The sequence below is a fragment of the Mobula birostris genome, chromosome 3, assembly GCF_030028105.1.
Source record: "Mobula birostris isolate sMobBir1 chromosome 3, sMobBir1.hap1, whole genome shotgun sequence".
Taxonomy (NCBI): domain Eukaryota; kingdom Metazoa; phylum Chordata; class Chondrichthyes; order Myliobatiformes; family Myliobatidae; genus Mobula; species Mobula birostris.
The window spans coordinates 70,937,687-70,964,722 of NC_092372.1; the positions used below are offsets into that span (position 1 = coordinate 70,937,687).

Sequence of the window (27,036 nt, forward strand, 5' to 3'; positions counted from 1 at the left end):
TGTTTAATACTTTACATAAACATGAGACATTGCTCCTTTCACCATTGTAGGGAAAAAAAATCAGGATTCCAGAGAGACTGAGCTAATGAAGAAACATAAAATGAGTCATTGATAAATGATTATAAACATTCCTTTTGGTGCCAAGGTTTAGGGGTTGGCACATAACACCATTGAAAACAACACAAAACCCTACAGATGTTGAAAACCTGTTGGAAAGAAGAGAACATGTTGGAAATACTCATCTGCATCTGTGGAGGAGAAACAAGAGCTTACATTTTATTGTCACCGATCTTTCCCTCAATTCATTGGCACTTGACCTGTTGAATGATTTCATTATTTTCTGTTTTCATACCACTCTATTATTGCATTTACAATTTTCCCAAGTTTGATTTTGAGTTAACTCATCCAAAGTATGCTAATCATAGACAGCACCTTTACAACTAAGATAATGGGGTGTCATTCTTCTAAAATATCTCTACTATCTTTAATATTTTTGACCACATAGATCTCTGCTTCACTCCTCCTCTACGATGGATCTTTGCATTCTGGGGCTCCATGCCCTGCTATCAAAATGAAGTCACTACATTGTCCCAAACACTCTCACCTCACCTGCTGAGTAAATTGCATAGCTTCTCTTCAAGCAACAGGCACATAGATCAATACAGTTTTCAGATATTAAAAGGGTCAGTCCGGGAAAATGTCACCAAAGTAAAGAATCTGGCAAGCACAAGGGGTGAATTGTCCAGTTCGTCGGTTTCTTATAATTCTCTAAGCCCACTTGTCATCTACAGGGCATAAGCATTGGAATACCCACAGCAACACTCAAACTCAAATTAACTTAGATAAATGTACAGGCTTGTGCTGAACCCATCAACTGTGACAGTGTCCACTCTGCAGTACTTGCAGTCCATGTGATGTTTTCTCACAGTATACAAAATCACATTTATTTCTTTTTCTGCAGACAAGAGAGGCATTCAATATGAGTCACAAGCTATTTACAAATCCAAAACACTGTGTTTACATCATCATTGGGTCATAATCCCAGAATCCACAGCTAAATGCAGGACAGAAAACCTCCACAAAGTACCTCAGGGAGAAAGCCCATCATCTCCTACCAGCGATGGCTCCAAATTTGCTGCACATCAAGATAAATGTAAAATGCTGTACTGCATAAAACAAAATGCCAAGATTCTGGACTTATCCAGCACAGACAAAATGATGGTGCATGATCTCCGTTTATGCTGTAAATTTTAAAGACTCCCCTTTGCCTTAAGAAAACGACACCATCACCATAAATTGGGCTAGTTTCCACATTTTTTCAGATGACTGGGTCTTACCATTTTTTATAATGGGGAGAACAGTTATTAAACTGACCAACTGCATGTTAAATATCATCTTGCCACAAGAAGCCACAATTTTATACTGATGAAACAAAGGTCATGACTTTGGTCATCTACATCACTGTACCTGATTGAGCTAAATCTGTAACAGCGGGGACATGAACATCTATTTCTCTAATTTCCAGTAATTTCTCCCCCCTCCTTCGTTATTTGTCTATTCCCCAGTCTGGGCCCTCTCTTACCCCTTCTCTTCTCTTTACCCGCCTATCACTTCTCTCAGGTGTCTCTCTTCCTTCCCTTTCTTCCATGGTCCACTCTCCTCTCCCATCTTCTTCAGCCCTTTACCTATCATCCCCCAAGCTTCCACTTCAATGCCCCCTCCACCTTCTCCCTTAGCTGGTCTCACCCATCACCTTCCAGTTTGTCTCCTCCTCCTTTCATGAGCCCCCATCACCCAGGATTGAACTCTGATGCCCTGAGCTGCAATAGCATTGCGCAAACCACTATGTTATCAAGGCGTTATCTGAGGATTAAAACTGAGAGCTACACGGATTTGCTCAAGTCTAAAGCACAGACATGGAAATTTAAAGACACAAGCTCCATATAAAAATATACAGTCGTTCCCCAAAATCCCACTAAAGATTTCAATAAAAAATATTTTAAAAAGACACAAATTGCTTTATATTTCTAAGCAAACCAGGTTGCAAAATGAGTGCTGCTTTTTGTTCTGCGGAATAGTAACAGAGTCCAAATTGTACTTCAAACACAAACAGATCTCAGGTCAACCCAGGCCTTCCAGCTAAAGTTATCTGAACCTGTGCTTGTTTCAGAAAATTCAGGCAATTTTTGATGCAAGATGATCACAGACAGCCACAACATCTTCTTGCATTGAGATCAATTGCAAGCTGACCTTTATAAACAGTCACCAACATCCACTTAGGGCAACAAACAGGAGTGGAAAATATACAACATTAATGAGTATTACTAGAAAATTTTAAAAATGGCAAGTTACTTCTGCTGATGCAAATATAAATTGTTCCACTTTTCACAAAATGTTATCATCTACTACACATATGCATCAATTCGACTACTTTTCAGCCAAATTTGAATTCACTCATTTAAGATGTAAAACAACTAACTTTAAAATGATAGCATCAAACTATCAAAATTATCCTGGAATAGGGTCAAAATGACAGAATATTTTTTTCTAAAGATCTCTATAGAATTCATGTAGCGTGTTATCAAATTTTACACGCATAAAAATTAGTTAGCTAGAGAACGACAGAAATAGAAAGGCTTATATGTTAAAACAACAGTCCAGTAACTGTAAGATTGAAAGTGTTAACAAAAACTGGGCTGTAACAGGGTGGGAGCACATATAAAAGTCTATTTATTCTGGTGCGAACTCCACCTTAACCACAAAATATGAAGTGAAAAGAGGGTCATAAAGAATTATTTATCAAGGGTCTCTTCTGGAGTAGCAACCTACAACAAGAGGAAGCCCTAACTTTAAAATTCAGCATATGTCTCGACTCACAAATGGAATACAATAGTACAAGATCTCCCTGTTTATTTACACGTTAGTTTACAGCATTGGAACATGCAAGAACATTTACCAGGGATCTGGAGTAAAAAATATCAATGAATAAAATACACGAATCAAACCTAAACTATTGTTAATTAAGTATATGTGTTCAACTAGTGTAGTTAGCAACCTACCTGCTGCTGAAGTATGTTACCCACAATGGCATCGACAGCGGTGACCATACTACAGAAAGTGCATCCTGTCTACATACCAGGTACAACCATACATCCACCATTATGTCACATGTCACCACTGCTCTGCTAAGTGGAACACAAATTAGATGAGATTAGATTAGATTCAACTTTATTGTCATTGTGCGGAGTACAGATACAAAGCCAATGAAATGCAAATAGCATCTGACCAGAAGTGCAAAAGAATAGTATTATTTACAAAATAACTGCAAATAAAAAGTGCTACAGCACACAAATATAAAAGTACTGAGACAGTCCAATATGGGTGCAATACTGCTTAGCGCTGTGATGTGAGGTTCAGCAGGGTCACAGCCTCAGGGAAGAAGCTCTTCCTGTGCCTGCTGGTGCGGGAGCGGAGGTTCCTGTAGTGCCTACCGGATGGGAGGAGAGTAAAAAGTCCATGGTTAGGGTGAGATGCATCCTTGATAATGCTTTTCGCCCTGCCCAGGCAGCGTCTATGGTAGATGTTCTCAATGGTGGGCAATTGAGTGCTGATAATCCGCTGGGCAGTTTTCACCACCTGCTGGAGTGCTTTGCGGTCCGATACGGGACAATTGCCATACCACACTGAGATGCAGTTGTTGAGTATGTTCTCAATGGTACAGTGGTAAAAGTCCATCAGTATCCTGGGACAGAGATGAGCTTTCTTGATGCTCCGCAGGAAATAAAGGCACTGTTGCGCCTTTTTGATCAGGATGGAGGAGTTCAGGGACCAGGTGAGATCCTCAGAAATGTGGCCAGCAAGGAAGTTGAAGCTTGATACAGGCTCCACTACAGCTCTGCTGATGTAGATGGGGACATTAGTGTGGCTCCTAGCATCCCTGAAGTCCACAATGATCTCCTTGGTCTTCTGGGTGTTTTGGTCAGGTTGTTATCGGCACACCATGCAGCCAGGTGCTGGACTTTGTCCCTGTAGGCCGTCTTGTTATCCCCTCTGATCAGACCAGCCACCGTGGTGTCATCTGCGAACCTGATTATGGAGTTAGAACCATGTACAGGAACGCAATTATAGCTGAAAAGGGAGTACAGAAGAGGGCTGAGCACACAGCCTTGAGGTACGCTGGTATTCAGGGTGAGAGTGGAGAACAAAAGCACATGAAGTAAATAAGGGTGACAATAGAAATTATGTCCTGCCATAATCTTACGTCAGGTACACCGTTCCATTTTCATCAAGCCTGGTGGCCGGTTTGCTCAATGAGGACAGCAGATTAGCACATGAAGAATCGTTTGTTACTTATACAGGTGCAAACTCCACCTTAACCTTGCTTATAAGTTGAGAGATGAGACTTGTATATAATATTCAAGGTGTAGTCTCATTAGGACATTATATAATTATAACACAATCTTTTTTTTTAAACCTTTATACTAAAACCCACTTGCAATAAAGGCCAAGTTAGCAGATTGCTTGCAGAACCTGTATGCTAACGTCCAGCGATTCAAGATAACCAGGTATCACTGAACACCCACACCTTTCAATCTTTCTGAACTTAGAAGGATATTCCACCCATTTTTCTTCTTCCACATACATTTCATTTGATAGATCCCTGTGCATTCATAGCCTAACTATATTCTTCACAAGTCGGTGCATTCTTCTCGCACCTCACACTGCCATCTAGCTTTGTATCAGCAGCAAAGCTGGTTATTTAACACTTGGTTTCCCCAGCAAACCCAATCTAAATAATTGATATAAACTGTGAACAGCTAAGGACCTAGCATCAACCCCTACAACAGCATACCTGTAACAGCCTCCCAACCAATTATCCCTACTCTCTGTTATGCCTGCTAACCATTTCCCAATTGATGCCAGTATATTACCTTTAAGTTCAAGTTCCAGTTTAATTGTCATTCAACCATACATGAACACCCATGAATACAGCCAAACAAAACAACGTCACTCTGGGGTCAAGGTGCAAAACACAGTACTTATAGTCATACACAGCACAAGTACATATAGCACCTAAGATAGCAGTAAAATTCAGTCACACGGAGAAAAAAGGATGTCCAAGTCCCTGGGTTCATAAATGCTGCAGCAGTCTGCAGTCCAACACGATACAGCTTGTCTTCTGCCAAGGGAACACTGTGGGGCAGCACCGACTCCAATTCCTCTTGCCTGGATGGTTACAAACAGGCAACACTGCAGCCCAAGGCCCAGTCCTTGCTACAACTGAGGCCACACGGCTCTCCTGTCATCGGCACAACACAAAGCACATGCAACACATGAAGACAGCAATAAAACACAGTGACACATAAAAAGAACAGAGTCCAAGTCCCTGAGTCCATGAGCGATGCAGCAGTCTACAGCTGAACACAACTCAGCCTGTCCTCTGCCGAGCAAACACTTGGCATAGCTCCAATGCCTCTGACACTGATTCCCATGACCCCCTCTCCTGGCTGGCTGCAAACAGGTGAAACCACAGCTTGAGGTCTAGTCCACACAATGGCCGAGGGCCTGCAGCTCCTCCACCGTCCGCCAATACACCGGGTAACTAGACCTGCAGCATTCCATAATATCAACATACAACAGGGTCTTGCGATCATAAGAAAAGTGACCAAGACCATCACTTGCTGTTAGACTGAACACTGCCCTTGCGCACCCACTACGCCACCTCTCCAGCAGCACGGTACGGTCTGCATGAAATCCATCTCCTTCAGTTTCTCCACTAACGAGCAACTTGACGAAGGGTAGACCTGCAGTACTTTAAGTTCATAATGTTCAGCAGGGTGTTAATATCATTAAAAATAGACAACGACACCATTGTTTGGCCCTGCAGAAACTGTGTCCAAGTGTGCCACCATCTTACTGGAAGTCAATATTACGAGCTCAAATTTTAATTAATACGCTCTTTTGTAGCACCTTATTAAAGTACTGGAATTTCAAAAGCTGGTACATATGACAAGACAGACAAAGTGATGTAGGATAAAAGTGGGAATAGAGATCATTGGTGGAACCATACTGGCAACGTTCAGATGGCAGCAGTGAAATCACACAAGCTCATTTTCATGCACTCTGGAAGAAGAATAACTTGAGTGGTCAGGAGTCTTGTTACATTGTTGTTGAGAGGTGTGGAGAGAATGAATAAGAATCAAAAAATCTACAGATGCTACAAAATGAAAACAAAACAGAAAATACTGGAAATGAAGAGAGTTAATACTCGAGGTCAAAGACTGGTACTGCGTTTGTGATCTTTACTACAGGAAGTATTGTTCATTGAAAGGATAAACATAGAGAATGCATTGGTGCTTATTATGCACACAGTGGTTCCAAAGCGCTCAAAGGCAGAATTTCAAATCGCAATTTAAAAAATAAGCAGTTGCTTGAAATTCCATTCCAGGGTCAAATGGAAACCTCTGAGAAAAGTAATAAAAGGCTAAAATTGCCCAATACACTTTGGGGGGGGGGGGGGAGGGGGGAGGGGGTGGTGCATGGAGGTTGGAATTCTGCTAAACCTCCCCAAACCTGCTCTGACATTGAGAAAGTCCACAGTTGAAATTCTGTACTTGAATCTTTTTGGATATACAGCTTCTGAGCTGGGAGGTGAAAGTAATAGAATTTGAGTTCTCAATTATCCACAACTATAAGAACAGGCCTGTTGAGCTTAAACTTTGTGGAACAAATCTCTTTACTATGTCAAAATTTGACCTGAATATCAATGTAATTAATCATATGACATGCAAATCTTTGCACAACCAGTTGTTATGGGCATAAAACCACAGGCTCAAGTTTAAAAACAGCCTTGGTTCAGGGCTACACCCTCGATTGCCTAACAACTATAATGATAAACAAAAAGATGTTAGAAACGATACATAACACTGCTATACAAAAATAAACAGCGCAGTTCGCTTCCACTGAAAGACTTAATTTATTTAGTCAGTAATTTTAACAAGTGCCATACCTTTCCCTCCAATCAAATCCATGATCCTATGAATGCTTGGGTAGTTTTTTCACTCCTCAAAACATCTAGTCTCCCAACCATACGTTTCATCAATGGCTCATTTCAAATTTAGCAAGCTTTCGTCAAATACAATCTTGGGCTTTTGTCTACAACAGGGTTCCCAAACGTTTTTATGCTATGGATGGTTACCATTCCTTAAGCAGTGAGGTCATGTTCTTGCGTTCAATGTCCATTTAGGAATCTGAAGGCAGAAGGATAGAACTTGTCCCTGAATTGCTAAGTGTGTGCCCTCAGGCTTCTGTACCTCCTTCCTGATGGTAGCAATGAGAAGAGGGCATGTCCTGGGTGATGGGGACCCTTAATGATGGATGCTACCTGATCACTTCTTGAAGATATCCTGGATACTATGGAGGCTAGTGGCCATGATGCAGCTGACCAAGTTTACAACTCGGTGCAGCTTATTTCAAACCTGTGCAGTAGCCCACCCCTGCCCATACTAGACAGTGATGCTGTCTGTTAGAATGCTCTCCACAATACGTCTGTAGAAATTTGAGAGTGTTTTGGTGACATACAAAATCTCCTCAAAGTCTTAATGAAATATAGCCGTAGTCATGCCTTCTTTGTAAGTGCATTGATATTTTGGGTCCAGGTTAGGTTCTCTGAGATGTTGACACACAGGAACCTGAAATTGCTCACTCTTTCCACTCTGATCCCTCTATGATGGCTGGTGTGTGTTCCCTCATCTTACTGTTTCTGAACTCTACAATCAATCTTTGGTCTTCACTGACTTTGCGTACAACATTGTTGCTGCAATGCCACTCAACTACTAACTCCTGCTAACGTACCCATCCCTCTTCAACACACACCAGCCACCTCCTTAAAACACAGACCACACCTTCTCTATACTCCCCCACTGCATCTCAAGCATCAAACGTGAAAACTTCCTGCATTTTGTTCTCACCTAGTTAAATTCCACCTACTTAGCTGCCCACTACCCCAACCTTCCTCTTGCTCAGGAGACGAGAAATGCCCGAAACAAATTCCATCTCTCGATTCTTTTCCATTTAACCCATGTGCTTGCTCCAATCTCACAACAGACAGCTACCTTCTTCTGCCCATCGCAACTTCCCCTCTGCAATATATACTACAGCACAAGCCTTACTCAAAGACTGCCCCCACCCCTCATCAAAATCACATTCATAACTTCTTCCTCAAAACCAATCAATGACCATTCAATCCTTCCTAAATATTGATTCAGCTTCAAACCCCTTTCCTCGAATTTAGTCCTTGAATTTAGTCTTCTGTACCTCCTTATAATCATGACCCCTCGCCCTTCTACTAACACTGAAACCACCACAGACGAAATTAAGACGCAACCCTTATAGCTGCATCCTTGGATCCTCGATTCCCCCTGCAGTGGGTAACATGCTCAACAATAGCACACTTTCTAATATCTCTCCTCTGCTTTCCTGCTGGTGGGACTTTTGCTCCTTTCATTCTCAAAGACAACATTTATTACTGATCCCTTGAAATGAACAGATCACTTTGTTACTTCAGAAGGCAATAATGAGTCTACGTTGATGCAGCTCTGGAGTTGGCTACTAATCTCATGGTGAGGCCTGAAAGGTTTCCTTCCCTAAGTAGCATTAAAGAATCTGACTGCTTTTTTTTAATAACAACCCAATGAGATTGTAATATCTTTATGGATTTTTTTATTCCAGATTACTTAATCCCCAAATCACCAGGCTGGAAATACACTTACTATCTGGAACATTTGTTCAGACTTCTGATTTCTAGTCCAGTAACACATGTACAGCACTATCCTCTGTCTCCCTGACTGTCTTGGTACCATTTTTGCACATCTACCTATAGAGTACTGGCATCTTGTTTGCGGTCCACATCTTTGGTTTTGCAGTCCACTCTAAACCTTGCCAATTATTCCACTGCTCTCTAGACTATTCACCTCTCTACTCCTGCAGTGTTAACCTGCACTCAATTCCCTTGGGATTGGAGAAACAACACTGCATATTCTATTTGGGTCAGGGGAGCAACACTTCCTACTCTGTCCCTCAGGTTGGAGAAGCAACACCTGATATGCTGCCTAAGTAACCTCCAACCTGGCAGCATGAACTTCGATCTCTCTTACTTGCAGAAATTTCTTCCCCCTTCCCCTTCTCTGTTTTCTCCATTCCACATTCTGGCTCCCACCGTATCTCTTTTCTTCACCTGCCTATCACCTCCCACTGATGTCACCCCTTCCCTTTCTGTCATGGTCCATTCTCCTCTCTGATGAGATTCCTTCTTCTTCAGCACTTTTCCCTTTCCATCTATCATTTCTCAGCCTCTCACTTCACCACACCCCACATTTCCCCGTGAACTTTACCTCATTTTGGACTACTTGCTTATTTTTATATATACTTCTTGTAATTTAATTATTATTATTATGCATCGCATTATTATTATTATGATGCATTGCATTATTATTATATGCATTGCATTGTACTGCTGCCACCAGACAACAAACTTCACCATATATGCCTGTGATATTAAACCTTCACCCATTGCCAGCTAGCTTCTACTTCTCTTCTCTCCACCCTTTTATTCTGGCTTCGACCCCCTTTCTTTCCAGTCCTGATGAAGGGTCTCAGCCTGAAATGTCAACTCTCCATCGATGCTGCCTGACCTGCTGAGCTCCTCCCGCACTCTGTGCGTGCGTTGCTCTGCATACCCAGCGTCGGCAGAATCTCTTGTTTACATCTTCCCCTGCATCCTCACATCTGGCCAACTCTCCCACGTCATCCAACCAGGCTCCAAGTTTCTGTCACGTTAGGTCGGCAACCCACTGGGGCCACAACTACCCTAAACCAAGCTTACTGTATTTCCTTTCATGCAATTCAGAGGCACATATGCATTAATAAAATTTTACTCCAGGATTGAAATGGCTTTCACTATGCACCTTGATCTGGTCGCTTTCTTTTCCCTTCAAAAGCTACAATTTTGGAAGAGAGACTTGAAAGCAAAAGACATTATAACTGGTTTGAATGCTCATTTACTGCAACTAGGTAATCCTTCCTTTATTGGTTTCATGCTGGCTCCGAACAATACTGTTCCTCCCTCCATATTTCTCTGCAGCTCTGCATTTTATTCTCATCAGATGTCCACCGTTTTTGCTACTCATCTACACTAAGCATTAATTTACAATTAACTATTGTAATTATTGGTTAATTGTCAATTAACTGACTAGCACAATTTTGGGGTATGGAGGGAAATGGCTGACTAGTTGAAACACACCAGGAATAGGGAGAACATGCAAACTCCATACAGACAGTAAAGGGCCAGTATGGTAATGCAGAGGCAAGTACAATGCTAGTGGTCAGGGTTCAATTACTGCTGCTGTCTGTACAAAGTTTGTACGTTCTGCCCCTGCAGATTTTCTCTCATGTTATGGTTTCCTTGCACATTAGAATGTGTAAATCAGTTTTGGGCTTGCTTTGTTGGTGCCAGTTGCAGAGTGCCACTTGTGGGTTGCCCCGCCAGCACATCCTTAGACTGTGTTGGTCATTGACACAAATGACGTATTTCACTGGATGTTTCATCGGACATGTGACAAATAAAGCTGATCTTTATCTTTACACAGTTAGGATCAAACTCAAGACTCTGGGACACCCAAGTAAGGCATAATATGCCAGTTATCTAAAGCAAACTTTATACTGCCAACATTAAATAAAAATAATTTCCATTGAAACATAGTCATAAAATACTTAGATATGAATCTCAGCCAAGTCTGCTAGTTTACTCAAGTTGCAGACTAGCTGCACAATCCTCCCTCTCTGTACTCATAACATGACCTTGTTTCAATAACTAAATGCTCCACAGGGTCATGGAGAAACAGAACATGATCATATTTAGCATTGAATATGAGCATTGAAGGGCAAGACTTCTACTGGAGAGAATAATTGTTTGGTGACAATAAAGTATAAAGTATAAGTTTTCTAATGCCATTCAGTCTGATCCTTTTGGTAAAAATAAAAGCCAAGAACTGAGCAAATTGACAGGCAGAACTGTAGCAGTTCAGCCAGGGCTGGAACAGCATCCCAGGTCACTCTTTGTCAACACAAGGAAAGTTGGAAGCAGCAAAACTCCACAGCAGAATGCACTAACTGAGAATGCATTGAAGGAGATGACCAACTATTGTCAGCTGACTTCTGTCCCTACTTAACAGAGGCAGACTATTACAGAGTTACATATTTCACTAGTGTGGAAATTTGATCACAGCACTTCCACAGCAAATATTGAACAAAGCTTTCTGCATCTGGGCAAATGTGGAGCAGAGAGGTTGAGTAATGCTTGCTCTATTTGGAGCAAAATGAATGGACTGTTTGCATCCTGGCATTAGCACCTGCCAAAGTGTGAAGAGCCGAGGCAACAGCTACTTGGATCAGCTGACCTTTGTGAATCTGAGCAGGCATTTGCAGTTTGACTCCCAATGGATCTGTGCCAGGACACAGTAGACTTGTAATTTCTATTGCCTCACCTTTAGAATCCAAACCTAGTTTTTTGCTGGGGCAGAATGAAGAGACGTATCCAGTGAATGACTATGTACCCCCTTCGCTATAAACTCCTAAAGCTAAAACCTGCAGATACTAGAACTCTACAGTCTTCTAACTTTCATTAATTCTGATGAAAGGCTGTTAAACCTGTCACTTCCCCATGTATGCTGTGTAACATGCTAAGCGTTTTCAACATTCTCTGTTTTAAGTTCACAAAATCCTGACTAATGATCAAGTGTAGAAAGTCCTAGTCCTCGTACTCTCTCCTCCAACTTGTGTAGAGAGGTAGCTGTCACACAGCATACTTTACGCTATGGCTAGGATCTAACAGGCATTTGTCCTGGTTAGGTGAAATCTTGACAACACACACATACAAAATCTGAAAAAACAGGAACTCTTGCTGACCGCTTTGTCACTCCATCTGTCAGAGACCATTCATGCTTCTGTTCAACTGGCCTACCTTACAAAGCCTTTGGGGTCAAAACTATTTTCTGAACTTAACAGAAAACATTCAAGATAAAAGTACATTGGTAAGCAGCTGAAGAGGGGGAAAAACAAGCAGCTTTGGGTGGGTCCTTCATCAAACGCTTTGTCAAGATAAGCAAAGCCCCATTATGGCCCACCCTTTCTTTTTCTCCTTCCTGTGAGGAAGCAGCTGGTGTACACTCCATGCTTCCTCGCGACAGATGCGGGTGAACCATGAGCAAAAACCACATTCTACTTTCATGTGGCATTGGGCTGAAGTCACACCTCACAAGGTTTGATCAGTTTTCTTGACACCAATCATGCATTCATAAAACTCATTGTTTTGCCCTTTTAGCATTTAAAACAGTTGGCAAATGAACGCATTTGGGGGTGGAAAATCCAGTTTTTCGAAACCAAGACCTCTTTTAACTTCTTATATGCAAATCCATGGTTGATCAGTCAATATTTGTTTCAGTTTCTGTGTTTCTCTGTTGCAGCTTGTTCCATTACGGCACTGTCTACACGTTGCCAAAAAATCAGCAACAACGCACCAGCTTGCATCTAGTTTTGCAGCAAAATATTGAACAAAAGAATCCAACAGCACCACACATTTTTGGTGCCAAAGCTTCAACCCGATTTGAAATTTTTTTTCTATATTCCCCTTGGGTTGATTAAAAAAAAAGTTTGTTTTTTTTTTACAATACATCTTATTGTCACCCCTACCTATAAAAATCCTGTTCTGATTTAGTCAGAAACAATGTAATATATTAATACATGCACTTTAGAGACGGAGAAATCTCCCAAAACATGAAACATGGTGCAAAATATTTGCACTGGAATTCAAAGAAGGAATTCCACACGCTAATTTGAAATGAAAACCATAACCACGTTTTTGCTTGGTCTTAACTTCTGTTCTCTCAACTGTGAAATTTAATAACATCCTAATAAAATCTTGAGTTTTCCAACTTAATCACTAAGGTTACAAAAGAGATGGTAGGCCCCTCCAAATTCATGGCCTTCTTTTCAGGACTTTGTGATCTACACCTTTCCAACTCAATTTTCTCCTTCATGACACTCCTTTTCTTACAAACCTTCAGGTCACTTGCTCTAATGTCTCCTACAAAGGCCCGGTGTCAAACTTTGCTTGATTATGCCTCTTACAAATAGCCTTGGGATGTTTTACTATGTTGCAGGTGCTTTAAAAGTACAATACATCATATTGTCAACTGCGCATGCTTGTATACACAATAAAAATGCAAACTGAAATGTCCTGGGTGTTTTACATGGAGGTATTGATGATGTATTTTAGTTTGAGGATTTCGATGGGAAGAGCATATGTACCAGTGTTGTACGAGTGTTTTTACTTCTGAGTAGAGAGCAGGACACAGGATTAAAAGGAAAATTTAAGAAATTATGATGTTTCTTAATTACTTAAGGCCCCAAGTTCCTAGTAAAAAGCTGGTTTCAAAGCTCAAAGTAAATTTACTTTCAGTACGTATATGTCACCATATGCTACCCGGAGATTCATTTTCTTGCAGGGATTCACAGCTGAACCAAGATATACAATAGAATTAATGAAAATCTATACACAAAGACTGACAAACAAATGATATGCAAAAGGAGACAAACTGCAAATACAAAAAATTCCAACAATAACAAATAAGTAATATTGAGAACATGAGATGTATAGTTCTTGAAAGTGAGTCCATAGGTTGTGGAACCAACTCAATGTTGTGGAGAGTGAATTATCCATGCCAGAGAAACTACTCTTTCCAAGATGAACAAAATAGTTTTCTCACATTTGTCATAATAATTTGAAATACTTGCATTGATAAAAAGAAAAAGCATAGAAATATGGTCTTGCCGAAGGATATCGGCCCGAAACATTAACTGTATTTTTTTCCATAGATGCTGTCTGGCCTGCTGAGTTCCTCCAGCATTTTGTGTGCGTTGCTTGGATTTCCAGCATCTGCAGATTTTCTCTTGTTTGTGATAGAAATATGGTGTTTGGATGCTTGGAAAAGAAAGGGATCAGTTTCTCAGGAGGCAAAAGTTAAGGATTGTATTTTGAGGTGATGGGTAGGAATGGCATCTTTTACAGAGAATAATACATTCGCAGGACAGATTTCTGACAATATCAGCTAAGGTTACTAGGAAGTGACTGAGCAGGAGGTGTGTGCCATGGATAACATGAGCTTAGAGTAAACAGTGAGATATGGGAGACACTAGTGATCAATGCTAGTTTGGGGCTTGGGCGAGAGTTAATCTCAGAGGGTGAGGGGCTTCAATTTGATGGTATGCCAGGAAGAAAAAAAAAATAATTCAGCGTTGCACAATCATTCAAGATGGTCCTAGATCAGTAAATAGTTTTGCCAGCCATATAAGGAAAAGAATGAATGTGATCTGCAGATCTGGAAAGATAGCTAACAGTATGGGTATTCACTATCCAGAGTCATGAGGTTTTCTGCTAAACTCAGCATTTTAGCACAGCAGAACAAAATTGATCAAGATTCAAAACATTGCGGCCCGAAATGTCAACTGTATTTTTTTCCACAGATGTTGCCTGGCACGATGAGTTCTTCCAGCATTTTGTGTGTGTTGCTCAGATACCCATAAGACTTAAGGTCTTGGTTGAACTTTAGGACTCAATATTATCACTCATCCATATAAAGCTGCCTCTCTTTCTGGTATGAGAATGATGAGGCCAGAGATAGAGAGGAATGGTTTTGATGAGGGAATTGTGAAAGAGAGCTAAACCACAGAGAACAAAGAATTGCTCACTGCAAATGCTGTGCAAGAAAGAAGCAAACATAACTTTAGAACGACATTTTTAGGCTGCATGGGCAGGCCACAAAGAATAAAGATTCAAATAAAGAAAGGAGAGGTGAAACAATGCAAACTCTTCAAAAGGAGATGAAAGTGCAAAATGGCTGCTGAACAGACTGAGATGTGATGTGGTAGTTAGAGCCAGTTAACCAATGGGAATCAGCTATCTGACCTGCCTCTGGAATGATGGTATGAAGCCCCAAGGTATTTTCCATTTAGGAGATCACCAAACAACTGAAAACGAACAAGGTAACGCCAGCAATTCTATCAAGCCAGCCTTATTGTCGAGATGCCGGTGCAACAAATGGTCTCCCAGAACAGAGAAATAACTTGGCCACAGGAAAGTTATTACAAAATTGACAGCCTACGGTAATCCAAAAGCCAGTCTGCATCTCAAAGACAATGTACAGATTAATTCTTAATCCATTTACCTTTTATATGTATGACCTTTGCCCTCAGTTCAGAGTTTCACGCATTCTCTCGAGAGGTCAGCACACAGAAGATGGCAAGGAGGCTCACTCGGAAAAGGAGAACTGGCTAACATCTACCCTGTTCCTACTCTTCTGTAGCTTTTACATATGATACCTATTCCTTTTCAATCTGTCCACACAGAATAATCAACAGACTCACAATCTAGCCTTTACCCGGGTGTACCTCAGTAAGGTCAGCCCATCTGAAAACCTAGAAGAGAGATGAGACGGAAATGAATGATGTGGACACTTACCAAGGTCAATGAGTATTGCATGTTGTTGAGACGTTAATTGTTTCAATAGTTCTTCATACGGAGTAGTCTTTGGCTGCTGCTTTACAGGAAGCCGATACCGCAGTTGGTGCTGTTCTGCTAGAAGCTTCCATATTTCCCCTCGGTGGTATCGAGGTACTCCTGTGGACAGATTTTCAAGAATCTTTATAAAAGAACCTTTCTCAGCATTCAAGTATAATGTTTAGAATGTTAAATCCGCACTAAACACTAAAATAATAAACCATGCTTGAATTTGAAGCCTCTTCTTGCTGGAAGAAAGAAATCCATCCTGCAATCCTCAATAAGGAACAGTTTAGAAAAGTGCAGCTTTTAAAGAATAACTATAAATATCTACATCTTTCTTAAGTCTGAGAGAGTTACATGAAGGAATGGTTTGTATTTAGAACAAAGTGAATATTACAGCACAGTACAGATCCTTTGGCATAATGTTGTGCTGAGCTTTTAACTTACTCTAAGATCAATCTACAATTTCTCCCCACAAACATAGCCTTCCATTTTTCTGTCACCCACGTCTCTCTAAGAGTCTCTTTAATGTTTTACTGTATCTGCCTCTCTAACACCACCTCTGGCTGTGTATTCCATACATCCACCACTCTGCATGTAAAAACCTTACCTCTGACATCCCCCCTATACTTCCCTCCAATCAGCCTCAAATTATGGACCCTCCTACGAGCCACTTGGAAAAAGACTCTGGTTGTCCACTTGATTTATGCCTTTTATCATTGTGTACACCTAATCACGTCGTGTCGCATCCTCCTTTGCTCCAATGAGGAAAGCTCTAACTGGCTCAATCTTTCCTTTACGACATGCTCTTCAGTCCAGGAAGCATCCTGATAAATCCCCTTTGCAGCCTCTCTGAAGTTTCCTCATCCTCCCTGTAAGGATGCAACCAGAACTAAGCACAACATTCCAAGTATGATCGAACCCAAGTTTTACAGAGGTGAAACATTATCTAACAGCTCCAGATCTCAAACTCCTGAATGAAAGTCAACATACCAAACACATTCTTAACAATCCTATCAATTTGCATGGCAACTTTGAGGGATTTCTGGACATGGACACAGAAGATCCCTCTGTTCCTCCACACTGCTAAGAATGCTGCCATTAACTCTGTATTCTGCCTTCAAATTTGACCTTCCAAAGTGAATCACCTTGCACTTCTCCATCTGCCACGTCTCTGCCCAGCTCTGCATCTGATTAATGTTCCATTGTAACCCTTGACAACCTTCTAAACTATCCACACCACCATGAACAACCATATATATTATATAAAAGTATAAAAAATGGGTTTATAGGCAAATATCATGCTTTCTTACTGCTTGATTAGAATTTCCAAAGAAAAGATTGGAACTTAAATATTGTCATATATCAGCTCCCATCTATTGGTACTGTTTTAAAAAGATACATTATGAACTGTAATGAGACATCACTAACACCATGCCAAAGGAAGGAACACTGATGCACAAGGCCACAGGTTTGGTCAAAAAATTACAGTACCATGTAAAAGTCTTAAGCACATAGGTACAGTTGTGTGCCTAAGACCTTTGCACAGTACTGTAAAAATATTATGTATTGTACTGTACTGCTACAGCGAGAAAAAAATAATTTGAATACATTTGTGAATGGTGATAATCCTGATTCTGATATGGCTCGTTATCGTGGACTGGGGGGGGGGGGGGTACCATGGTTTGGAAAGGGGAAGGAGAGAGGAGAGGGAGTGCCAGAGAGACATTCTGTAGTGATCAATAAACCAGTTGTTAGGAGTCATATGACATTGCCTGGTGTCTAGGGGCTGACTTTGTCTGCACCTGTGCAGCACTCCACCCTCGCATTTCCCAACATCCTGTGCTTCCGCCAGATTTACAAGTTGTTATCTGCTCCACGTTGACAAATACGGTACCGTGCATAAGTCTTAGGCAACCTAGCGGGCACTCTCTCTCTCTCTATATATATTATACATATACTGTTCAGTATATATAAATAAAGACTATACATGTACATATGTATACATATAAAAGTAAAAAGACTTTTGAACAGTATTGTAGGTCTTCAAACCTCTCCCCATCCCCCCCCCACCATCTGCAAATTGGGTCGAAGTACTAAGACCCTTGAATGTTCCTCTTGCAAGTTAGATGAACTCTTGACTTTGTCATGGCCCTTGTCCCTTATCATTTATGTGCACTGTACTTTCTCCAGAACTGTAATATTTCTGCACTGTATTGCTTTCCCCTTGTATATCCCACAAAGGTAATTTCACTATATTTCAAGACCAATATATATGGGGCAGAATTAGGCCATTTGGCCCACTGAGTCTGCTCTGCCTTTTCATTATGTCTGATCCAATTTTCCTCTCAGCTCCAACCTCCTGACTCCTCCCTGTATCCCTTCATGCTCTGACCAATCAAGATCTATCAACCTCTGCCTCAAATATACATAAAGGCTTGGCCTTCACAGTTACCAATGGCAAAAATTCCACAGATTCAGCACTCTCTGGCTAAAGAAATTCCTCTCATCTCTGTTTTAAAAGGAGGCCCCTCTATTCTGAGAGTATGTCCTCCGGTCTTAGATGCTCCCATCATAGGGAACATTCTCTCCACATCCATTCCTTCAAGGCCTTTCACCATTCGATAAGTCGCCCCTCATTCTTCTGGATCCTAGTGAATACATGCCCGGAATCATTAAACATTCTTCATATGACAAACATTCAATCCTGGAATCATTTTTGTGAACCTCCTTTAAACCTTCTCCAGTTTCAGCACATCCATTTGAAGATATGCGGTCCAAAACAGCTCATAATACTCCAGTGATGCCTCACCAGTGCTTTATGAAGTCTCAATGTTACATCCTTGCTTTTATATTCTAGTCCTCTTGAAATGAATGCTAACATCACTTTTGCCTTCCTTAACACTAACTCAACCTGCAAATTAACCTTCAGGGAATCCTGCACAAGGACTCCCAAGTCCCTTTCCACCTCAGTTTTTTGTATTTTTTCTTCATTTAGAAAATAGTCAAACCTTTCATTTCTTCTACCAAAGTGGATGACCATAAACTTCCTGACACTGGATTCCATCTGACATTTCTTTGTCCCTTCTCCTAATAACTATTTATTATTGTGTTTTATTTTATTTATTAATACTATTTTTTCCTGTCTCTGCTATATTATGTATTGCATTGAACTGCTGCTGCTAAGTTAACAAATTTCATGTCACATGCCGGTGATAATAAACCTGATTCTGATTTGTCTTAGTCCTTCTGTAGCCTCTCTACTCCCTCAAAGCTGCCTACCCCTCCAGACATCTTCCTATGTCTGCAAGCTTTGCAACAAAGCCATCAATTCCATTCTCCAAATCATTGACATATAATGTAAAAAGAATTGGTCCCAACATTAATCCCTGTTAATCACCACTAGTCACTGGCAGCCAACCAGAAAAGACTCCATTTATTCCTACTCTTTGCTACCTGCCAATCAGCCATTGCTTTATCCATGCTAGAATCTTTCCTGTAATACCGTGGGCTCATAGCTTGTTAAAGCAGCCACATGGATGGCACCTTGTCAAAGGCCTTCTGAAAATCCAAGTACACAACATCAACTGATTCTCCTTTGTCTATCCTCCTCGCTATTTCTTCAAAGAACTCTACAGATTTGTCAGGCAAGATTTTCCCTTAAGGAAACCATGCCGACTACGGCCTATTTTATTACCTGCCTCCCAGTACCCTTAGACCCCATCCTTAATAATCGACTCCAAAATCTTCCCAGCCACTGAGGTCAGACTAACTGGCCTATAGTTTCTCTTCTTTTGCTTCTTTCCCTTCTCGAAGAGTGGAGTGGCATTTGCAATTTTCCACTCTTCTGGAACCATTCCAGAAACAAGTGATTCCTGAAAGATCATTTCTAATACCTCCACAATCTCCTCAGCCACCTCCTTCAGAACCCTGGGGTGTACACCATCAGGTCCAGGTGACTTATCTACCTTCAGACCTCTCAGTTTCCCAAGAAACTATGCTCTAGTAATGGTGACTTCACACATTTCATGACCCCAACACTTGGAACTTCCATTATACTGCTGGTGTCTTCCACAGTGAAGACTGATGCAAAGTATTTATTCAGTTTGTCTGCCATTTCCTTGTCCCCCATTGCTACCTCTCCAGCATCGTTTCCTAGCGGTCCAATATCCACTCACGTCTCTCTTTTACACTTCATGTATTTGAAGTAACTTTTGGTATCCTCATTAATATTACTGGCTAGCTTACTTTTCTATTCCATCTTTACCTTATTAATGACCTTCTGGTGGTTTTTTAAAGCTTCCTAATCCTCTAACTTCCCACTAATTTTTGCTGTATTATATGCCCTCTTTGGCTTTTATGCAGACTTTGATTTCTCTTGCTAGCAACAGTTGTGTCAAATTTCCTATAAAATACTTCTTCCTCTTTGGGATGCATACATTCTTAGCCTTCTGAATTTCTTCCAGAATTTCCAGCTATTGTTGCTCTGCTGTCATCCCTGACATTGTTCTTTTCCAATCAATTCTGGCCCACTCCTCTCTCATGCCTCTGTAATTTCCTTCAGTCCACTGTAATACTGATACATCCGGCTTTAGCTTCTCCTTCTCAAAGTTCAGGGCGAATTCGATCATACTGTGATCACTTATCCCCTAGGGATTCTTTTACCTTAAGCTCCCTAATCAATTCCGGTTTATAGCTCCCAGCTATAACCTTCTTTCAGCCATGATTCAGTGATGCCTACAATAACATACATACCAATCTGTAACTGTGCTATGAGTTCATCTACTTTATTCTGTATACTGCGCACATTCAAATACAGGTGTCCCCCACTTTTCGAATGTTCGCTTTACAAAACCTCACTGTTATGAAAGACCTACATTAGTTCCCTGTTTTTGCTAACAGAAGGTGTTTTCACTGTTATGAAGAAAAGCAGCGCGCGGGGAAAAGCAGCGTGCGATAAAAGATCAGCGCGTGAAAAAAAATCAGCGCGCGCCCCAAGCAGCCGTTCTCCCCTGGATTCGGAACGGCTTTCTCGCCAGCATTGCTTAAACATGTGCCTGTGAGCAGCCATTTGCAAGGTGAGTTCTAAGGTATTGGAAAAGCCTAAAAGAGCTCGTAAACGTGTTACACTTAGCGTAACACTAGACATAATTAAGCATTTTGATCATGGCGAACGAAGTAAGGACAACGTGAATTTGGCTTGTGGAAGTTGACGAAGATGATGTTGAAGACGTTTTGGCATCCCATGACCAAGAACTGATAGATGAAGAGCTGATGCAATTGGAAGAGGAAAGGATAACAATCAAAACCGAATGAGTAATGATAAAGTACGACTTTAATTTTGAAAGGGTGCGTAGCTTTAGGACATACTTGCAAGATGGTTTGAGTGCTTACAAAGAACTGTATGATAGAAAAATGCGCGAGGCTCAGCATCAAGCAAGCCTTCCAACATCAGCCACAGCAGACGACGAACCTCGACTTTCGACATCGAGGCAGACAGAGATAGGAGAAGATGAGCTGCCTGCCCTGATCGACGATGAGATGATACTCCAGTGTCCCACCACCCCAACCCCAGGCTGTGGACAGATACCGATTCGCAGAGAATACAGCGGTAGCCGGGAGGCACTCAGCACATCTTTAAGAAAAAAGCCGAAATAAACATGCTAATTAATTAGGTGCCGCCTGGCACATAAATGTCGGCCCAGATCAGAGGTAATTTTTTTCCTTAAAGATGTGCTGTGTGCCTCCCAGCTACCGCTGTACAGCTGCATGCTTCACGGATCGGTATTGGTTCGCTGCCGGAGGGTAGGGGCCACTGCACCACCCAAACTCCAACGAGTCAGCCTAACGCACCGTCATCAGTGTGCTGGGCAAACTGACTTCCGGATTCTGGTAAGTGATACTACACTGTACATACATTATTTCTACTTTATACCGGCTGTGTATTTTTACGTGTTATTTGGTATGATTTGGCAGCTTCATAGCTTAAAGGTTACTGGAGAGCGCTTGCACCGTGTTTTTACCGACGGCGCTTGCGTGAGATTTTTGCTACAGAGAACGTTTCAGGCAATGATTGTGGAAAAGTATTTCTACTTTATATAGGCTGTGTATTTATCATATCATTCCTGCTTTTACTATATGTTACTGTTATTTTAGGTTTTATGTGTTATTTGGCATGATTTGGTAGGTTATTTTTGGGTCAGCGAACGCTCACAAAATTTTCCCATATAAATAAATGGTAATTGCTTTTTCGCTTTACGACATTCTGGCTTATGAACCGTTTCATAGGAACGCTCTACCTTTGGATGGCGGGGGAAACCTGTATAACACCTTCAGTCCTGTATTCACTCTTTTTGATTTTGACCGCCTTTAACGGTGCAACTCACCTGTTGACCTGCAATTTTGCCCTATCACCAGCCTCTCCTCATCACACATTGCCTCTATTTGTAAACCACCTACCTCATCTTCAGCACTATCATTCACCTTTCCTACCATACTTCTTGCATTGAAATATACACAGCTCAGGACACTAGTCACAGCATGCTCAACCTTTTGGTTCCTAGCATTGTCTGAGGTCTTACCAACATCTGCCTCCACAACCTCTCCATTAACTGTTCTGGCACTCTGGTTCCCATTCCCCTGCAACTCTAGTTAAAACCCTGTTGTGCAGAATTAACAAATCTTCCTGCTAGGATATTAGACCACTCCAGTTCAGGTGCAAATCGTCCTTTCTGCACAGGTCCCACCTTCCCTGGAGGAGAGCCCAATGATCCAAAATTCTTACGCCCTCCCTCCTACAACAACTCCTTAGCCATGCATTAAACTGTATAATCTTCCTAGTTCTGGCCTCACTCATATGTGGCAGGATTAGCAGTCCTGAGATCACAACCCTGGAGGTCCTGCACTTTAACTTAGCACCTAACTCCCTGAACTCCCTATGCAGAGCATCATCACTTGTCCTACCCATGTCATTGGTATCTACATGAACCATGACCTCTGGCTGTTCACCCTCCCACTTGAGAATGCTGAGGACTTGGTCTGAGATAGCCCAGACCCTGGCACCCAGGAGGCAACATATCACATTAGTCTGTTCCCCTAACTAACAAATCCCCTATCACTACAGCATGCCTCTTCCCCCTACTTCTCTTCTGAGTCACAGAGGCAGACTCAGTACCAGAGAGCCAACCACTGTGACTTTCCTCTGTTAGCTCAACCCTCCCCCCCACAACAGTATCCAAAGTGATATACCTGTGTTATGGAGGGACAGGCACAGGGGTACTCTGCACTGGCTCCTTAACCCCTTTCCCCTCCCTGACTGTCATCAAATCTTCTGTATCCTGCACCTTGGGTGTATCTACCTCTATATGTCCTATCTGTCACCCCCTCAGCCTAATGATCTGGAGTTCATTCAGTCCCAGCTCCAACTCCTTACCAGGGATTGTTAGAAGCTGCAGCTGGATGCACTTCTCGCAGCTGTAGTCATCAGGGGCACTGGAGGTCTCCCTGCCTTCCCACATCCCGCAAGAGAAGCATTCCACCATCCTGCCTGGCATCTCTACTGTCCTATCTGAGCAGTTATAAAGAGAAGGGAAAAACGGGAAGGATTTTTCTGACTGAAGCCTCTCTTCACCGAAGCCTCGAAGAGCTAAAGCCCAAGATCACTACTCTGACTCTGTCCACTCAGATAATGCTCCATCTTCCCTTAATTTGTTCCTGCTAATCAATCCCAAATGCAAATGGTTGCTGGTTAAAGCTCTTTGTCGTGTGACAATAAGAAACAATTCCATATGTTCATAAGTTTATGTTTAGGATCATTTTTGGCTTGTCATTGGGGCTAGCAGGGTTAGTTCGTATTCTATGTTACATGCAAGTTTACCAAGCAAAGCTGCCATTATAGTGTAATGGAAATAATTTGGAGAATGTGGTAGCTCAGGTGGTCGATGGGTTGGTTGAGTTGTTCTCCAAACTTGCCATTTCACTTGTAAGTAAATTGCCAAGATTGCAGAACAACTCAACCCACCATTCTAGGCTAAGTGCCATTCCATCATCCATGTACAAAATATAATTACATTCCACACCCATCCTAGTTTGAAGAAATACTGCTGCCAACTGCATACATACAAAGAACTGGAAGCACTGAAAGGCCAATATAGAAACAACATGTCAGAAAGACATGCAATGATGATTAAAATTTACACATTAGCAGATGTTACAATTTGACACACCTCAAACTTATGGAGCTTTATATTTTATCCAGTTTCATTAACCATTTCATTAACTAAACCTGTTTAGTTGGTAAAGTAAGTGAATTAGACTGAACTAGATCGATTGAACAACTACCAACTTAACAATGCAAGGAAAGAAGGCATTAAATAAACTAATTACCTTTTGGGAAACATTACTGTGTCACAAGTAGGCACACAGGAGTCAGTGATAGACAAGGACAGACGGTTCCCAGATTTTTTCTCTGTCCTATTTCCACATGCGTACTGAAGGCCAAAGCCCACCTCACCCCCTTTTTCTAGACTGAGATCGCTGCATTATCTGTAATTTGTCAGACTGTCTGCTAAATGTCTAAGATTAGAAGAACAGAACTTTCCTCAAACTGAACATAATGAAAGCAGAAACCATATCTTCAGTGCCAGGAACGACCTCTACTTCCTAGCCAATGACATCATCTCTCTTCCAAAAAGTGGACGAAACTGATCCAGACTGTTCACAAACTTACTTACACATTCCATTCGTGTCAACAGAAATATAAAAAATATGACCCATTACATTTCAAAACTGCTACACTATTTAATATGATCTTGTTAAACTTATAAGACAACTTATTACTATTTTAATTACAAGACATAAGACACAGAAGCAGAATTAGGCCATTTGACCCACCGAGTCTGCTCTGCCATTTCATCAAAACTGATCCATTTCTGCTCTCAGCCACAATTACACAGCTATTCTTCACCCCTGCTTCAGCTCACCTGTCTTTGTCAATTCTGGATTTGCCTATCCCACTGTATCCTCTTCTTACTCTCAGTAACCTCAAGATTAGTCAAAACACTGTTACTCTTCTCCTAACTCATTTCACCAGCATGATTCCTGGAAAGTGGCGCTTGTCCTCGACTCTCCTGACATCATGAGACACTTGGAAACATGCATAGTTCTTCTGGGACTTGGAGTAGATATGGGGATATGCTTTCCCTGGTTTGGTTGTCTGGATTCAGGGGTTACAGTCTTAACCTGAGGGATCAACCATTCAGAGGATACAGGGATAAATTTATCCCCCCCATCATCCTCTATAAGGTAGGGATCTTTTGAATTTGTTGCCAGAGGCCTGTGGAAGCCCAGCTGTCAAGTACACTCAAGAAAGAGGTCATAGATTATTCGCTTTTAGAAGAATCAAGGGATACAGGCAGGTAAAGGAAAGTAGCACTGAGATAGATCAGCCAAGTATAAGGACCAAATGGCCAACACTCTCTTTCATTTCTTTTGACCTCTGAATCATGGAGGTATGGGTGAAGAATTAGCAGTTGGAATGTAGTATAGGGAAATGTACTTGTCATGTACTTTGGAAGGAGGAATAAAGGCATATACTATTCTGTAAATGAGGATAAAATTCAGAAATTAGAGGTGCAAATGGACTTGGAAGTCCCCGTGCAAGATTCCCCAAAGGTCAACTTACAGGTTGAGCATGTGGTAAGGAAGGCAAATGCAATGTTAGCATACATTTTGGGAGGACAGGAATATGAAAGCAAGGATGTAATACTGATGTTCTATAAGGCATTGATCAAATAGCAGACTATTGTGAGTAGCTTTGGGCCCCTTACCTAAGAAAGGATGTGCTGGTATTGGAGAGGGCCCAGGGGAGGTTCCTGAGAATGATCCCAGGATTGAAACGGTTAACGTATAAGGAGCATCTGATGGCTCTGGGCCTGCCCTGTACTCACTGGAGTTTAGAAGAATGGGGGGGGGGGGGTGCTCTCACTGAATCATAACTAATATTGAAAGGCCCAGATAGAGTGGAAGTGGAGAGGATATTTCCCATAGTGGGGGAGTCTATGACCAGACAGTATAGTCTCAAAATACAAAGATGCTCATTTAGAACAGAAATGAGGAGAAATTTATTTAGCTTGAGTGTGATGAATCTGTGGAATTTACTGTCATGGACAATTGTGGAGGCTAAGTCATTGAGAATATTTAAAGCGGACTTGATAGATTCTTGGTTAGTTACGAAAATAAAAGGTTACAGGGTAAAGGCAGGAGATTGGGGTTGAGAGGGATAGTCAATCAGTCATGATGGAATGGCGGAGCAGACTCGATGCATCAATAGCCTAATTCTCCTATGGCTTATGGTCACAGAAACAGGCCGTTCAGTCCATCTCATTCAAATAACTGCGATACTTACCTGCTCTATTTGTCTGCATTAGGCATGCAACCCATTACTCATTTCCCACCCAAGTACCGTCCAGATGTCTTTTAAATGTAGTTAATGACATCTACCACTTCCCCTAACAGCTCATTCCATTTCAAACATAGAACATACAGCTTAGTATAGGTCCTTCAGCCCATATTGTTGTGCTGACCTTTTAACCTACTCAAAGGTCAATGCAACCCTTTCCTCCTACATAACCTTCCATTTTTCTATCATCCATGTGACCACCATCCTTTGTGCGAAAAACAGATTCTTCAGATCCCAGAACTTGCTGACCTACAATGGTGTCCTGTACAGCAAAGCCATTTTATTCAATTTTTCATCCTTACTTTCAAATCCCTACATTGTCCAATTTCCCTTCTGTCTATGGCTCTCCTGTCTCTCAGGTATGTGAGTAATCACCTGCGGTCACAGGCTTCAGAAATATTTGGCCTCAATATTGTTCCACCATGCCTTCGGTTTCCGAGGCTCTAAATGGAACCTTCTCCATTTTTTTCTGCTCCTTTAAGACTTTCTTGAAAATCTATGTTTGAGTAAATTGTGTGTGTGTTTTTGTTTTGCCAAGTTTACACTGACTCTAGGATCAATTTCTTATTGAAGAAGTGAGATCTATGCCATGCTAAACACAAATGGAACTTGTTGACTAGATGTCAGCACAAATGGGGTCAAACAAAAAAGCAACAGAGCAGGAAAGAAACTATTCTATATCCTTCAGCCTACCCCATTTACTGAACTATTGGCTGTTTGGGGAGGGGTGAGCAGGAGTATAGGCTGGAAAAGTTAGGAAACAGTAAATTCTGAGGGACAGATTATTACACAATGCTTCCAAACAGAAGGCCTAACAATGAGAGTTATCTTGAGAAGTTCTTTTGCTAATCAAATATTTGTAGACCTTACATCTCATATTATTTTCTGGACTCTAGCGTCACAAGTTAAAACAAATTCAAGTAGCGGCTACAGGTAGTGCATGAGATGAATGTCAGCAGCA

At 41.4% G+C, this 27,036-nt stretch overlaps 1 protein-coding gene across 9 annotated transcripts in view; it reads right to left on the minus strand.

The window, feature by feature from the left end:
• LOC140195119 (TBC1 domain family member 1-like) overlaps nucleotides 1–27,036 on the minus strand; it is a 245,790-nt gene that overhangs the window by 16,804 nt on the left and 201,950 nt on the right. For 8 of the 9 annotated variants that reach the window (XM_072252894.1, XM_072252893.1, XM_072252892.1 and 5 more), the window contains one exon: nucleotides 15,575–15,733. In XM_072252894.1, the coding sequence (XP_072108995.1) occupies nucleotides 15,575–15,733 (159 nt within the window). Of the gene's footprint in view, nucleotides 1–3,059; nucleotides 3,133–15,574; nucleotides 15,734–27,036 lie in introns of those variants that run through there. The other variant, XM_072252901.1, reaches the window with a different exon arrangement.